Source organism: Dermacentor silvarum, chromosome 1, assembly GCF_013339745.2.
Source record: "Dermacentor silvarum isolate Dsil-2018 chromosome 1, BIME_Dsil_1.4, whole genome shotgun sequence".
Classification (NCBI taxonomy): Eukaryota; Metazoa; Arthropoda; class Arachnida; order Ixodida; family Ixodidae; genus Dermacentor; species Dermacentor silvarum.
The window spans coordinates 390,316,966-390,330,952 of NC_051154.1; the positions used below are offsets into that span (position 1 = coordinate 390,316,966).

The 13,987-nt window shown below is 47.5% G+C and overlaps 1 protein-coding gene across 1 annotated transcript in view; it reads left to right on the plus strand.

The window, feature by feature from the left end:
• Nucleotides 1–4,627: 4,627 nt before the first annotated feature.
• LOC119446300 (isocitrate dehydrogenase [NADP] cytoplasmic-like) overlaps nt 4,628–13,987 on the plus strand; it is a 34,659-nt gene continuing 25,299 nt past the window's right edge. The window contains exon 1 of the mRNA XM_037710702.2: nt 4,628–5,113. Coding sequence (XP_037566630.2) covers nt 4,628–5,113 — 486 coding nt within the window. The remainder of the gene's footprint in view (nt 5,114–13,987) is intronic.

Below are 13,987 nucleotides of genomic sequence, written 5' to 3' on the forward strand. Positions count from 1 at the left end.
ACCAGGCACCCCAGAGAGGCTCCCCCTTCTGCGGCAGACCGGCACGATTGATCCTCCTCGGGACGCCACGTCGGCACTCTTGAAGGAGTTGGGACGCGTCCCGACGCTAGGCCTAGGCAGGTAGGCCTAAGCTACGGCGACCGCCGTTGCGGACGAGCCGACGAGCTCATCACCGATGAAGCACCAGCGAGCTCCCTACTGGTAAAGAGACGACGCGCCGACAACAAGGCGAAAGCGACTATAGCATCAACGAGTACACCGACTGCTGGAGAAAAGGGACCGACGAGCTTCGAACTCGGACAGACGTGCAACGACGAACGCAGCAAGGTGACTCTTTGTTTGTAGCGTCTCTGAGATAAGACAGGGTTGCCTGACTGTGAAGAGTTAGCCGCCACGGACGCGCATAGGCGCCAAGTAGAATGTTAGGCTTTGTATTTTAGTTTGTATTTTTATTAGTATTTCTTCTCGTAGTGTGCTTAGATGTGCTTGATTTTTAGTTTGAGTTTTGAGTGTGTGTGTTATTAAAAAATCTGTTTGCTGTGTCGCCATCCGTCTTCCTTCTCCATCTCTTTTAACACCCGCACGCCTCCGAGATCGGTGACAACAAAACACATCACAATTGGCGAGCCTGCCAGGATCCGTTCCCGGATTCTATCCAGCCCAGTCACCGATACTCGGCAGTAGCAAAGATGGAGTGGGAACGTTTGGCGGCAATAGTAAAGGATTTGAATATGTCTAAGGATGAGGCGATGACATTCTTCGAGTACACTCGTCAAGAGAAAGAGAAGGAGCACGAACGAGAGCGCCAGAAGCACGAACGAGCACGCGAGGAACATGAACAAGTACGCGAACAGCAGAAAAATGAAAAGGAAATTCTAGAACTAAAGATAAGACTAGCGGAGATGGGCGCGGGTTCTCGCGAAGGCACAAGTTCACCCGGATCGGCGTCATCCAACTCAGCTGCTTCCAGACCAAAGAGAATTTGCCCTAGAAAATTAATGGCTCCTTTTGACGAGCGAAGAGACGACTTGGATGCATATTTGCATCGGTTCGAGAGAATAGCCATCGGGCAAGGCTGGGAGAAGAGCGAGTGGGCTAACGCCTTAAGTCTATGTTTGGTGGGTGAAGCGTTGAGTGTATATGGGCGTATGTCAGCTGAAGAATCACTAGACTACGACAAGGTGAAAAATACTTTATTACAGAGATTCAGGTTGACGGCAGAAGGGTTTCGAGAGAAGTTTCGCTCATGCAAGCCAGAAGACTCGGAGACAGGCAAACAGTTTGCGTGCCGACTAACTAACTACTTTGAAAGGTGGATAGAGCTTTCAGAGACTGACAAAACGTATGAAGCAGTTCGTGACAAAGTCGTAGGTGAACAATTTCTGGCCAGGTGCAGTAACAGTCTGGCAATATTTCTCAAAGAAAGAAAGTTGCAAACAGTAAAGCAGATGGCCGAACAAGCCGAACAGTTCGTAGAAGCACAAGGGTTGAAGAATTTGGGAAAGAGTGATAAAGATACGCACGCAGCAGCGGTAGAAGAGGTGAAGAATCAAGGACAAATGAACAGACCAAGGGGACCGCAGAGGTGTTTCCTATGTAATCGGTTGGGTCATGTAGCGATGAACTGTCGGGTGAGAGGTAATCGTCACGAAGCACCGGTAGTTTGCCAGTTGTGCCAAAAGAAAGGTCACAGAGCAGACGAATGCAGGACCAGATTCATGGATCAGACTACATGTATTGTGAAGTCAATAGAGGAGGGACAGAGAGAGCAGAACATGCCTGTAGTGGAAGGCGAGGTAGAAGGGCACAAAGTTACAGTGTTGAGAGACACAGGAGCAAATACAATTATAGTGAGGAAAAGTTTAGTGCCGCATGAAAGCATGACCGGATACTTTAAACCAGTGATCTTGGTAGACAAGTCAGTCAAGTATCTGCCAGAGGCACAGATCCAAATATCGACACCCTTCTATACAGGACTAGTCACAGCTAGATGTGTAGACGATCCCCTCTATGATTTGATTGTGGGAAATGTACCGGGAGCGAGGAAAGCAGATGACCCCGACCCAAATTGGAAGAGGACCGAGAAGGACGTAGAAGAGAAGGAACGCTTAGAAGCGCGAAAGGTGGAAATGCAAGACACAGACGTAGCCGCTGTAGTACAAACACGAGCAAGTAGCAAGAGCATCAAACCTTTGCCAACATTGCAGGTTACGGCCGTGAAGGGGTTAAATATAACGGTAGCAGAATTTAGAGAAATGCAGAACAAGGATGAGTCGATAAGAAAGTGTGAACAGAAGATAGGGGAACGGGTACAAAGGAAAAGGAGTCGGACAGTAGCGGAGTTTATAAAGAAGAATGATTTATTGTACCAGAGATGTATATTCAGTTCAGGTAGGGAAGTATTACAGTTGATGGTCCCGAAGAAACTGAGGAATAAAGTACTGAAGTTAGGGCATGATAGTGTAACGGCAGGTCACCAGAGAATCAAAGACACGTTACAAAAAATAACAGAAGAGTTCTTTTGGCTGGGAGTGCAGAGTGACGTGAAACGATATGTAAAAGCATGTGACGTATGCCAAAAGACGATGGCTAAGGGGAAAAACGAGGAGAAGACTGGTGTTTGTTTGGCGATTGCCGATGACAAGGACATAGGATTGACGATAGAGCCAACCAAGTGTGAGATAGGCTACAAGACTAGGGAATTTGTGGGGCACAAATTGGGAACGGGACGAATCGAGCCCAAGGACGATACACGAGATAAGATACAAACAGTGGGCAGGCCCCAGGCAGAGAAACATGGTCGAGGAAGGATTTTTAGACCTACCCGAGCAAATAGAAGTTGGGCGGAGCGAGATGCAGTGTTTAACAGAGGAGCCCGTGTATATAAAGCTAAGCTGACGTATAACAGATATGATGAGAGGGAGTCTTACTTTCCACATATAGTACATTAAGGGACGACAGAACGTGGGGGCAGATTACATGAATAGGGCAATGGATTGACTAAACAGTGAGAACATAACGCGGACAAAACAAATGTACATATTTGAAGTGGCGCGAACAATGAACTCATGAGTGTTGTGAACAGTGCAAACAGTGAAATGTGCGCGATAGTGCAGTGAAGTGTGGTGATGAGTGGTAAGCGAAGACGACGCACAGAAAGGCACCCAAGTCACAAGAGTCAAGTTCGCCACCAAGAAAGAAGACGGACAGAAAGCAGTTTTTTGAGAAAAAACTCTTAAAAAGGGGAGCCATGTCATGAGTAAGACGCCGGAGGCGAAATAAAAGAAGACGAGGACGATGTGATCGGAGCGTTCCGAACGGCGCGAGCGCGCGAGGCGCATGAGCCGAGCCGTAATCGAGGGATGAACGGCGCTGTCTGAGGATTATCAACGTGGTTCCGGGCCAGGAAGGTCGCATCGCCAGCACCGCACTGGCGACGGGAGACTTGGGGGTCTGGCCGAGTCCGTGACGTTGGCCGTCCAAGGCGTGGCCGTCGACCTCGGCAAGTTCGGGCGAGGCTCCTGGACGAGCTGCAGCTTCTCACGGCAGGACCAGGCACCCCAGAGAGGCTCCCCCTTCTGCGGCAGACCGGCACGATTGATCCTCCTCGGGACGCCACGTCGGCACTCTTGAAGGAGTTGGGACGCGTCCCGACGCTAGGCCTAGGCAGGTAGGCCTAAGCTACGGCGACCGCCGTTGCGGACGAGCCGACGAGCTCATCACCGATGAAGCACCAGCGAGCTCCCTACTGGTAAAGAGACGACGCGCCGACAACAAGGCGAAAGCGACTATAGCATCAACGAGTACACCGACTGCTGGAGAAAAGGGACCGACGAGCTTCGAACTCGGACAGACGTGCAACGACGAACGCAGCAAGGTGACTCTTTGTTTGTAGCGTCTCAGAGATAAGACAGGGTTGCCTGACTGTGAAGAGTTAGCCGCCACGGACGCGCATAGGCGCCAAGTAGAATGTTAGGCTTTGTATTTTAGTTTGTATTTTTATTAGTATTTCTTCTCGTAGTGTGCTTAGATGTGCTTGATTTTTAGTTTGAGTTTTGAGTGTGTGTGTTATTAAAAAATCTGTTTGCTGTGTCGCCATCCGTCTTCCTTCTCCATCTCTTTTAACACCCGCACGCCTCCGAGATCGGTGACAACAAAAAACATCACAATTTTTAACACTTATATTGCCCTTTATTTCTTCATATGATATTGTATTACTTTAATTGTCCCGCCCGCTTCATGGCCTACCCCTAGTGATGGGTATGTGCCATATTGAGGAAATCATCATCACCATATTTTTGGGAGCATGCAATATGCGGGTATTCCAAGCAGTGAAAGGCTGTGCAAGGAATTTTTGAAGGTGTTAATGAATAATTTTTTTTAATCTTCAGTGATTCAGGCAGCAAACTTGCAATGGACTGATATATATTTGAAGTGCTTAACCTGAATGGATGCTGCGATGTTAAATGTAATCTTAAACGTAAAAACTTCTTTTTCTTTGTTGACCGCGTGAGGCACGATCAGCTCGTGGTCACGAGCACGACTACCGCGAGACGAACGCGCTCGTTTTTCAAGGCCTCTAGCCCGCTGTTCGGACCTGCTGTCTCTTGCGCCCTTGGAGAAACTCATGCTCGAGACCGTGGTCCAGGTGCGGGGCGACGACATGGCGCGCATCGTCGGCGACCTGCTCCAGGAGAGTATCATCGAGCCGTGCGTGGACACCGACCAAAGAGCGTTCCATCTGTCAATCGAACATCGCAACCAGACCAATGACACTGTAACCCTGGAGGCCACCCAGGCGCTCAAGTTACATAACGTGGGCGTCAAGTGCGCCACCATGATGGCTGAGAAGGACGTTCTCGAGAAGTACCAATTGAAGCGCACGTGGATGTCGCCCAACGCCGCCATTCGCAACGCCCTTGGTGGTGACGTGTTCCGGAAGCCCATCGCCTGCCGCAACATCCCTCCGCTCATGAATAAGTGGCGCAGGTCCATCATCACCGCGCGCCACGCGTTCGGCGACCAGTACAACAGCCAGGACTTCGTGGTCCCCGGACCCGGCACGCTCCAGATCAAGTACTCGCCTTCCATCGGAGCTTACTACAACCATGACGTAAGTGCCGGCAAATTTAATACGTAGCAGACGTACGGGCACTTAAAGGGCAGCTCACCGGGTTTAGGCATTGCAAACAAACAAGCACGGCCAAGGCGTAAATCACGCACCGGCTCTTCTCTGAAAAGTATCAACCGCTGCACTGCGCCTCAACTGTGCAAAAACAGCTGAAATTTCAAAGGAAAGCCCGTGCGCGAGCACTTTCACTCGAAGGAGCTCCCCCTTCCTGTTGGAGAATCGAGTTAACATGCATAATCATCTGTGCTTCAATCTCAATGCGTGAAATGCGACCGATTATGGCACGTGACTTCGGTAAATCGTCCAATGCAGAGGGGTAAAAACCACCCCCGTAGGAACGCAGCGGAGCAAACTGACAAAAAAAAAAAAAAACAGTCACCGACCATTACGATACTCCCTCAGGCGAATTTTGAGTGCAGCTCCTAAGGCGTTTTAATTTGGCGATATATTGTGGGAACGAATTTGATACTGACCAACAGGGTCCTCTTGGCGGCGGCGCTAGGCCTCTGCTGGGGCAGCTCGTTTAGCAGCTGTGGCACATGCGCTTCTATACCGGCTCCGTCGCTCATTGTTGAGAATGACCTGGCTAACACTATTTAGTATTGTGATTATATTGTAACGTGGCAGTAACAGTTCAGAACGACCGTGTCGAAACTGTGAGGTACAAATGTAACTCTTTGTTAAGCCAACTAGTCCCTAGCAAAACAAGTAACACTCAAGCGCAACGATAGCGGCAAGTAGAGTCGGCGATTGTTGGAAATGTGCGGTTCATGCGCGTCGGCTTTTATGCATGACTCGTCGAGTTTGCCAGTGTAATCGCTGGTGCCCGCGTGGCTTTAATTAATTAATTATGGGGTTTTACGTGCCAAAAGCAGTTCTGATTATGAGGCACGCCGTAGTGGGGGACTCCGGAAATTTGAACCACCTGGGGTTCTTTAACGTGCACCTAAATCTAAGTACACGGGTGTTTTCGCATTTCGCCCCCATCGAAATGCGGCCGCCGTGGCCGGGATTCGATCCCCGCGTGGCTTCCAGAAAGTATTACACAATTCGGGTCGCGCATACAGTCAGATTACGAAAACCGTTGATGACAACAGCGAACAGCTAAAACTATCGATAACATTCGAGAAACTTCTGATAAATGCAGGCACGTCGTGCATCGAGGGATGATGTTTAGTATTTGTTAGCCGTTAAAAGCAGTGGCCGAAGCAAGACAAAGTGAAAAGAAGACCCGTGGTACTCTGGCGCCATCTCGTAGCCATCGTCGCACAACGAGTCCTGCGCAGCGCTACGCTTTTCTTCTCACGCTCTCGCCATACCCTCCTCCTCACGCTCTCTTGCTATCGCCACCTTTCTATCGTTCCCCGCTGCACTCCACGTTGCATTTTATGGCGATAGCAATTATATGGGCACTTCAACCGGATTTCTTCCGTCGTCGTCGCCGTCGCCGTGAGGTTCCGTATAGATTCCAAGGGCGATAGAATCGTCGCCGCGCGCCGTATGCGCGAGCGAAAACGCGCGGGGGACGCGCGCTATCACGGAGGACGAACTCCCCCGCGCCCTACACGGAGAGCGAACGCATGGCGGAAAGCAAACGCGACCGTCCCGCGAAAGACCGTGGGGGTATTGGAGGGTGGGAGGCGGGGCGGCGCTGTGCTCCGGCGCCAATGGCGTTTCTTGCCACTCAATCTCCCACGCGAAAGCACGAAACGGGAGAGAGGGCGGGAGGGGGGGGCAACTTCTCCTCTGCCAACAACTACTTCTCTGCCCGGCGGTCGCCCGCACCTTCTCTTATCTCCACACGGCTCTGACCTTTGTATGCGCTGTGCATTCGCCGCTCCGTTTCCATTGAAGCGATAGAGCGCGCAAACTTGCGCTTGCTGCCAGCGTTTTGACATTCGTTGGCTGCGATCATTCAGTGTGATCTATTCATGTTTGCTTGTGCGCGCTGACACCACGATTGTTAGTTGAGTTAGTAAGTCAAAGTATGCAAGTTTATGTAGCCGATAAAACTACTATTCCTACTCCTAATAGCTGTATAATAATTTGCTATCGCAATCGATGCTTCGCCTTTCGGGTGAAACAGCGAAATTTTTTTGTCATTCGCTGTTGTGCTCGTTCGCTCGGTTACGTCGCCGCTCGCTGAGGGAACGGGCACCTAGGAGCTGCGCTCTGAAGGTAAAAAAAAGCTAAGCAACCCTGAATTCCGTGTGCGCACTGTTTCCTACAAATAATCATTTGCGACGCTGTGCACTGAACGGATAACAAAGAATGGCTTTCGTGCCTTCACCTAGAGTTAGTCTGTCAAAAACAAAACAAGAATGCTACTTATATATATATATATATATATATATATATATATATATATATATAGACATAAGCTTTCAAAAAATACTGAAGCATTTGCCGCATCATAGCGAGTGTCCAGTGCCTACAGAAGGTGGTACAGAAGGCCCTTGCACCGTACGTAACGTAATGCGTACTATGTGTGCTTGTTCACTGTATACGCTCATATAATAGTATACCACTTGAGTCGCACGTAGGCAGAAACTTTGCGCATGCAAATATGCATTTAGAATGCTACGTGTTTGTGTGCGCAAAGCTTCTGCGTACGTCAAACTAAAACTGTCAGTGTCTAATATAAACCATGTACCGTACCTCTCGAGGAAGGACGTATATTGTTACTACGCGCTGAAATACTCACGTCAGCAGGCAGCACCCGCTGTTTAATATCACCCAAATGTGCTTTTAAGTAAAATGTGGTGGCCATTTTCAGATTTGTAGTTGGTTTTAAGTCCATCGGTGCTCGCACAACTCCAAACGCGCACTCAAAGTTAGTGAGAGGAACGTGAAACAATTCTGTTGTACAAATTGGAGCAACAGATGGTGTAGCAATGCAAGTGTGCATCCTAATGTTTATGGGACGCACAATGCATCCCGCCCTTGTTACCATGTTAATTACTACTCAACAGGGTTAGGTTAACGTGTCTTAATGGAGCTGGCGCCGTTCTGTTCCGCATTCCTCTTTTATTGCGTGTCAGCTACTGCCTGCAGCGATAGTCTCGGGTATACATCAAACGAATGTGTAGACCTCACCTGAGCAGAGATTTGAGGCTGCGCTCTTTTAAGTCTAATTAGCCCTATATTTCGCATTTTGTCGTGATGCATACCAAATTTACCGGTGTATGACTGCTGTATCAACAGTGTGTGAAAATATCCTATATATGATATACGGGATGATCATTTTTCAGTTTTACTAAATTTTCAAAAATCATATGTTGCAGAACGCATAATTGCAGTCTTTGAGCTCGATTATTCAGACAAGCAGGAATTACTTGCACGAGAAATGTAAACATATATTTACCTAATTTACAAAAACTCGCTAATAAACTTTTTAATTAATTACTTTACGGGACATGCTGCCATGTAGGCATTGTAGCTGGTGAACTTGCTAGGCGTATCCACTTGGAATGAATTTACAGAATCACTCCGCATTGGGGATATGCGCCATCATAGCCGCCGTAAAAAGGCGATGTAGTTCCCCTTTTCTTTTTGACAAAAAGCTATTTTATTCTTTGCAGCACAGAAGCAACTGGAACGCCAAAGTCGTAAAAATTTATATAAGAATTATTTAGTCAACTTCCGTTATTCAGTGGCATATGTGTTTCAATTTCTCTTGCTAGTATGGCCGCCTTCTTCATATAATCCCGCTCAAGGACAAGGATAATGCAATCTGCCACAGGCGATGTTCAAAAACACCCTAAAACCTTATAATGGCCCTCCCGTAGTTGCAACTGACGAGACAACCTATTGTGCAACCACCCTGCACTTTGAGATACGTTATAACAAACGATTCTAGCGGAAAATATCCATTCGACGTAAAACTGGACACTGTGACATTCGGTAGTCTAGTCACCCTTTGTGACAAATGCCGCCGACAAACTGAATTTGGAGCGGGCTTTAAATTTTGAACTTATTTTGATCAGGAGGTTCCTGATCATTTTCCTAGCGATGGACAAGCGATGTCAGCAAGTTTGATGCCACCGCATTATACGTTCGTACTTCTGGCGCGTTGATGCACAACCATGCATCGAAATGCATAATTCTTCTCTACTCTAATTTGTATGTTAGCTCAGCATCAACACTGAACATGTTTTATGAGGAAAGAAAAACGCAGGTAATTAGGCTATGGCAAATCTCTACTTCCTGACCCATCCCAAACTGTTGAAAAGAAAGCGAGTCGTAAGCATCTGGATATCACCGAGCAGGCTGCATGCGGCTGAAAGTTGAAGCACGGCGTCAACAATCCCGCTTCATGCAATTATTCCGTAATAACCATGCATTGAGGAACACGCGCATCTTTTATAACGCAGCCGCGGTAATTGTTTCAATAACACGTGCAAGAATTGGCTAAAAAAAAGAGCGTTCGTCGTTAAGCGCGCCCGCTGCTCTTGCTTGTGTGTGCCTGCTGCAGTTAGAACACGAGATACTTCCAATGTTGCCCGCAATACTGCCTGTACACATAGTACAGAGACCAAGCACGCTTGTCTGCAGTGGTCGAGTTGCCGGCTGCTTAACTGCGCCAGCATCACCTACACGTAGCTCCTGTGTTCGAGATCTGTTCGTTACGAACGCGTTGGTCTCGCGTGGCGGCGTGCTCATGCGTCGTCCTGTCCTTTACTGTGGTAAACGTTTATAAGTTACCTACAGGAATAGCACTGTCTTTGACCAGCCCTATCTTTGAAGCACAGTGGCTATTTGTATAGCCCCGCTCGAATCGCCTGAAACGAAAACAAAATAACAAAAACCTTATCAGTTAACGCTGGTTCAAACGAAGGACCCCATCGGCTTTTAATAGGATGCTTTAAAACAGTTGGAGAAGTGCAGAAAATCCGCCTCGTTTGTGCTACATATGGTAAGTCCGTCGCGAAAAACACGCATATCGTCTGCTGCTAACTTGTGTTGTACGCTCGGTCTGGCCCTGTTTTTCGCGCTTCAATTGCAGTGCCTCTAACATGCACTATACTCCACGACGGGGATTCTATGGGCACGTAAAAAAAGCTGCTTTAACGGCTTATTTTCTGTACTCACAAAGCGGTTTCAACCAGACTCAATAAAAGCAGCGTCTGATAATTGTAAGACCTCTTCTTTTGTGGTTGCAGTTGGGGCTTAAAAGCGCACAAGGGCCACCGGCGCAAGCAACACTGCTGTTGGTCGTATTCTCCAATCTTGCGGAGAAAACGAATTGCCTGAAATCTTAGAGCACCTAAAAAATCTTCCCGCGGCACAATATAACTGGCATAAAGTACAATATTCGTTCTTCATTTATTTACATTATGCTTCGAAAGTGCAAAATGCTTCATTAATTACTGAACCGTGGATATTATCCGCTTTCGCCATCCAGAAACCCCTGGTCCAAGGTCGCGTCTGTGCGAAGTCAAAGCGCCAGATTAAGGATCTCCACACATGAACTTGAATATTATTCGAAGTTCCTTATGATCAAATGTACTGCACTATAATGTGGAGAGTCCTGAAGACTAATAAACAACTCTGCGGCTTCCAAGTTTGACAACACGTTGTAAGTTGCCTCGATACTGTCCACTTAGTGGAAGCGACCGTGAACAGTCTTTCCTCTCTTCAAACACCAGAGTCGTGATAAAAAATTAGCGGCCGTCAAATATACTGCAGGGTCTGATATCGGGGTGCAGTACATCTTTGTAGGAGTCTGTCCAGAGTCATACAAGATATGTCGGATAACTATCATGTCACCGATAATCCCAGCTGCAACTTAGCATAAATTCGCGCGCTTGCAGGTGCGCAAAGTATAACAGCCGTTAATGATCAATGTTCAGTGGCGTTCAAGTGCACTGCACTACAAGTGCACTGCACACTGCACACTGCACTGCACTGCACAACAAGTGCACTGCACACTGCACTAATGCAAACATTGTTTTCGTGACTCTTTTTAGATGCTCCATGCATGTGTAGACAATTTGACAGCTTTATAAAGCTATGTGCCACTGTTATAAGTTAACACAGAACTTATATTATAGTGGCGAGTCTGTGACCCACAACAGCGCCCACATAACGGAGGAGGCACCAGACCCCTTGGCTATGCCTGCCGTAGCGCAACGTGTAATCTGGATGGTCGGGTCAGGTATGTAGGTGGTGTACTATCGGCCAAGAAAGTAAACGGACCACGGCTTCGGTGGCCGGAGTGGTGTCCTGGCCACAACGGGGCGCTGCTGTCTTGCTCCGCGCGCTTGTGTCTAGAGTGCCGTGGGTGACATTAAGCTTCTCCCTCACTCTCGCGCTGCCTTGTCACGCTTGATAAAATGCCTAGTGCATCGTGCGGTTGCTCTGCTGCTGGCGGTCGCGATGAAAGGGACCATGCATAGCCGGTATTAACACATTGCGCTGTCGCGCCGCAGCCGACGGCCGATGGGAATGAAACCCCGGCACTGTGAGAGAACGAAGGTATTCTACCTCTGCTCCACGCCACCACGCCACGTCACGTGCTGGCGTGGAGCAGAGGTAGAATACCCGGCTTCAAATCTGAAGGTCGTAAGTTCGAATCCTACTCCAGTCCACCAAATTTTCAGGCATAGAGTGGTGCCTGAAACCGCCAGAAAAAAATATATATCGCCGAGAGCTAGTGGGGCTATACTAGTTCAGGTGCAACCAAAACTAGAAAGGCCCACTAAGCTTCATCAAAGTCACTCCCTCACCAAAACAGGAATTGGCCTCCCTGGTGCAGTTTCCGGCCACTACCAATTAACCCATGGCCCTCAGTTCCCAGTGGCTGCGGAGCACCTGACCAAGGCGGCGGTCAGGCCTGCTACACGGCAGAGGGTGCTAAGAATCTCTGGGTCAAGACAGGCCTCCAATGGAAACTGAACCTGGCAACGTTCAACACGCACACCCTCTCGAGTGAGGCTAGCATAGCAGGACTATTTGAAGAATTATCAGGCATTTCCTGGGATATTAGTGGCCTTACTGAGGTTTGAAGAACTGGTGAGGCTTACACAGTGCTGACTAACGGCCACGTCCTCTGCTACAGAGGTATTCCAGATAAGAAAGAATCCGGGGTAGGATTTCTAGTGCATAACAACATAGCGGGCAACATTGATGAATTCTACAGCATTAACCTTTCACTTGCCAATGAAAGGTTAACCTTGAGAGGGTAGGAGTCGTCGTAATAAAGCTGAACAGGAGGTACAAAATGAAGGTAGCACAAGCCTATGCCCCAACCTCTAGTCACGATGATGAAGAAACAGAACAGTTTTTTGAGGATGTTGAACTAGCAATGAGAAAGGCGCAAACTCAGTATACTTTAGTCATGGGCGACTTCAATGCAAAAGTGGGGAAAAAGCAGGTTCGTGAGCAAGCAATTGGCAACTGCGGCATCGATTCTAGGAATGCAAGAGGAGAGATGTTAGTAGAATTCGCGGAAAGGAATAGGCTCCGAATAATGAATACCTTCCTCAGGAAGCGCAGCAACAGGAAGTAGACCTGGAAAAGCCCTAATGGAGAAACAAAGAATGAAATAGACTTCATACTCTCTGCTGATCCAAGCATAGTGCAGGATGTAGAAGTGTCAAGTAAGGTTAAGTGCAGTGACCATAGTTTGGTGAGGTCTAGGATTTCTCTCAATTTGAAGAGAGAGTGAGTGAAATTAGTCAAGAGGAAACAGGCCAACCTAGAGGCAGTAAGGGTAAAAGCAGACCAATTCAAGCTGGTGCTTGCAAACAAATATGCAGCTTTAGAAAAGGAAGGTAAAGACAACATAGAGGTAATGAATGAAACCGTAACTAGGTTTATCTCAGAAGCAGCAATTGAAGTGGGAGGTAGGGAACCAAGGCAACCAGTGGGTAAGCTCTCCCAAGAAACATAGCACCTAATAAAGAAACGACAGAAGATGAAACTGTCCAACTCAAGAGATCAGATAGAATTTGCTGAACTGTCAAAATTAATCAACAAGAAAAAACTAAGGTATATTCGAAATTATAACGTGGGAAAGATTGAGGAAGCCGTAAAATATGGACGCAGCATTAAATCAGTAAGAAGAAAGCTTGGCATAGGATAAGGCAAGATGTATGCACTGAAAGATGAGCATGGTAATATCATCAGCAATTTCGATGACATAGTAAAAACAGCGGAAGAATTCTATACTCACCTGTACAGTGCCCAAAACAGCCAAGCTACTTTCATTCAAGATAGTGATGAACCGGATACAGAGGCTCCTTCTATAACTAGCGCTCAAGTTAGAAGGGCCTTGAAAGACATGACCAGGGGAAAAGCTGCTGGAGAAGATGGAATAACAGTAGATTTATTCAAAGATGGAGGAGATATCATGCTTGAAAAGCTTGGGGCCCTTTATACGCAATGCCTCACAACTTCATGTGTACCAGAGAGCTGGAAGAACGCCAACATTATATTTATCTATAAGAAGGGAGACGTTGAAGAACTGAAGAATTATAGACCCATTAGCTTGCTATCAGTATTCTATAAAATATTCACCAAGATAATTTCCAATAGAATCAGGGGAACACTTGACTTCAGCCAACCAAGAGAACCGGCTGGCTTCAGGAAGGTATATTCTACGATGGATCATATCCATGTCATAAATCAGGTAATCGATAAATCTGCGGAGTACAATCAACCTCTCTACATGGCTTCCATCGATTATGAAAAGGCATTTGACTAAGTAGAGATACCAGCATTCATAGAGGCATTGCGTAATCAAGGAGTACAGGAGGCATACGTGAATATCTTAGCAAACATCTACAAGGATTCCACAGCTACCTTGGTTCTCCACAAGAAAAGTAGGAAGATACCTATCAAGAAAGGGGTCAG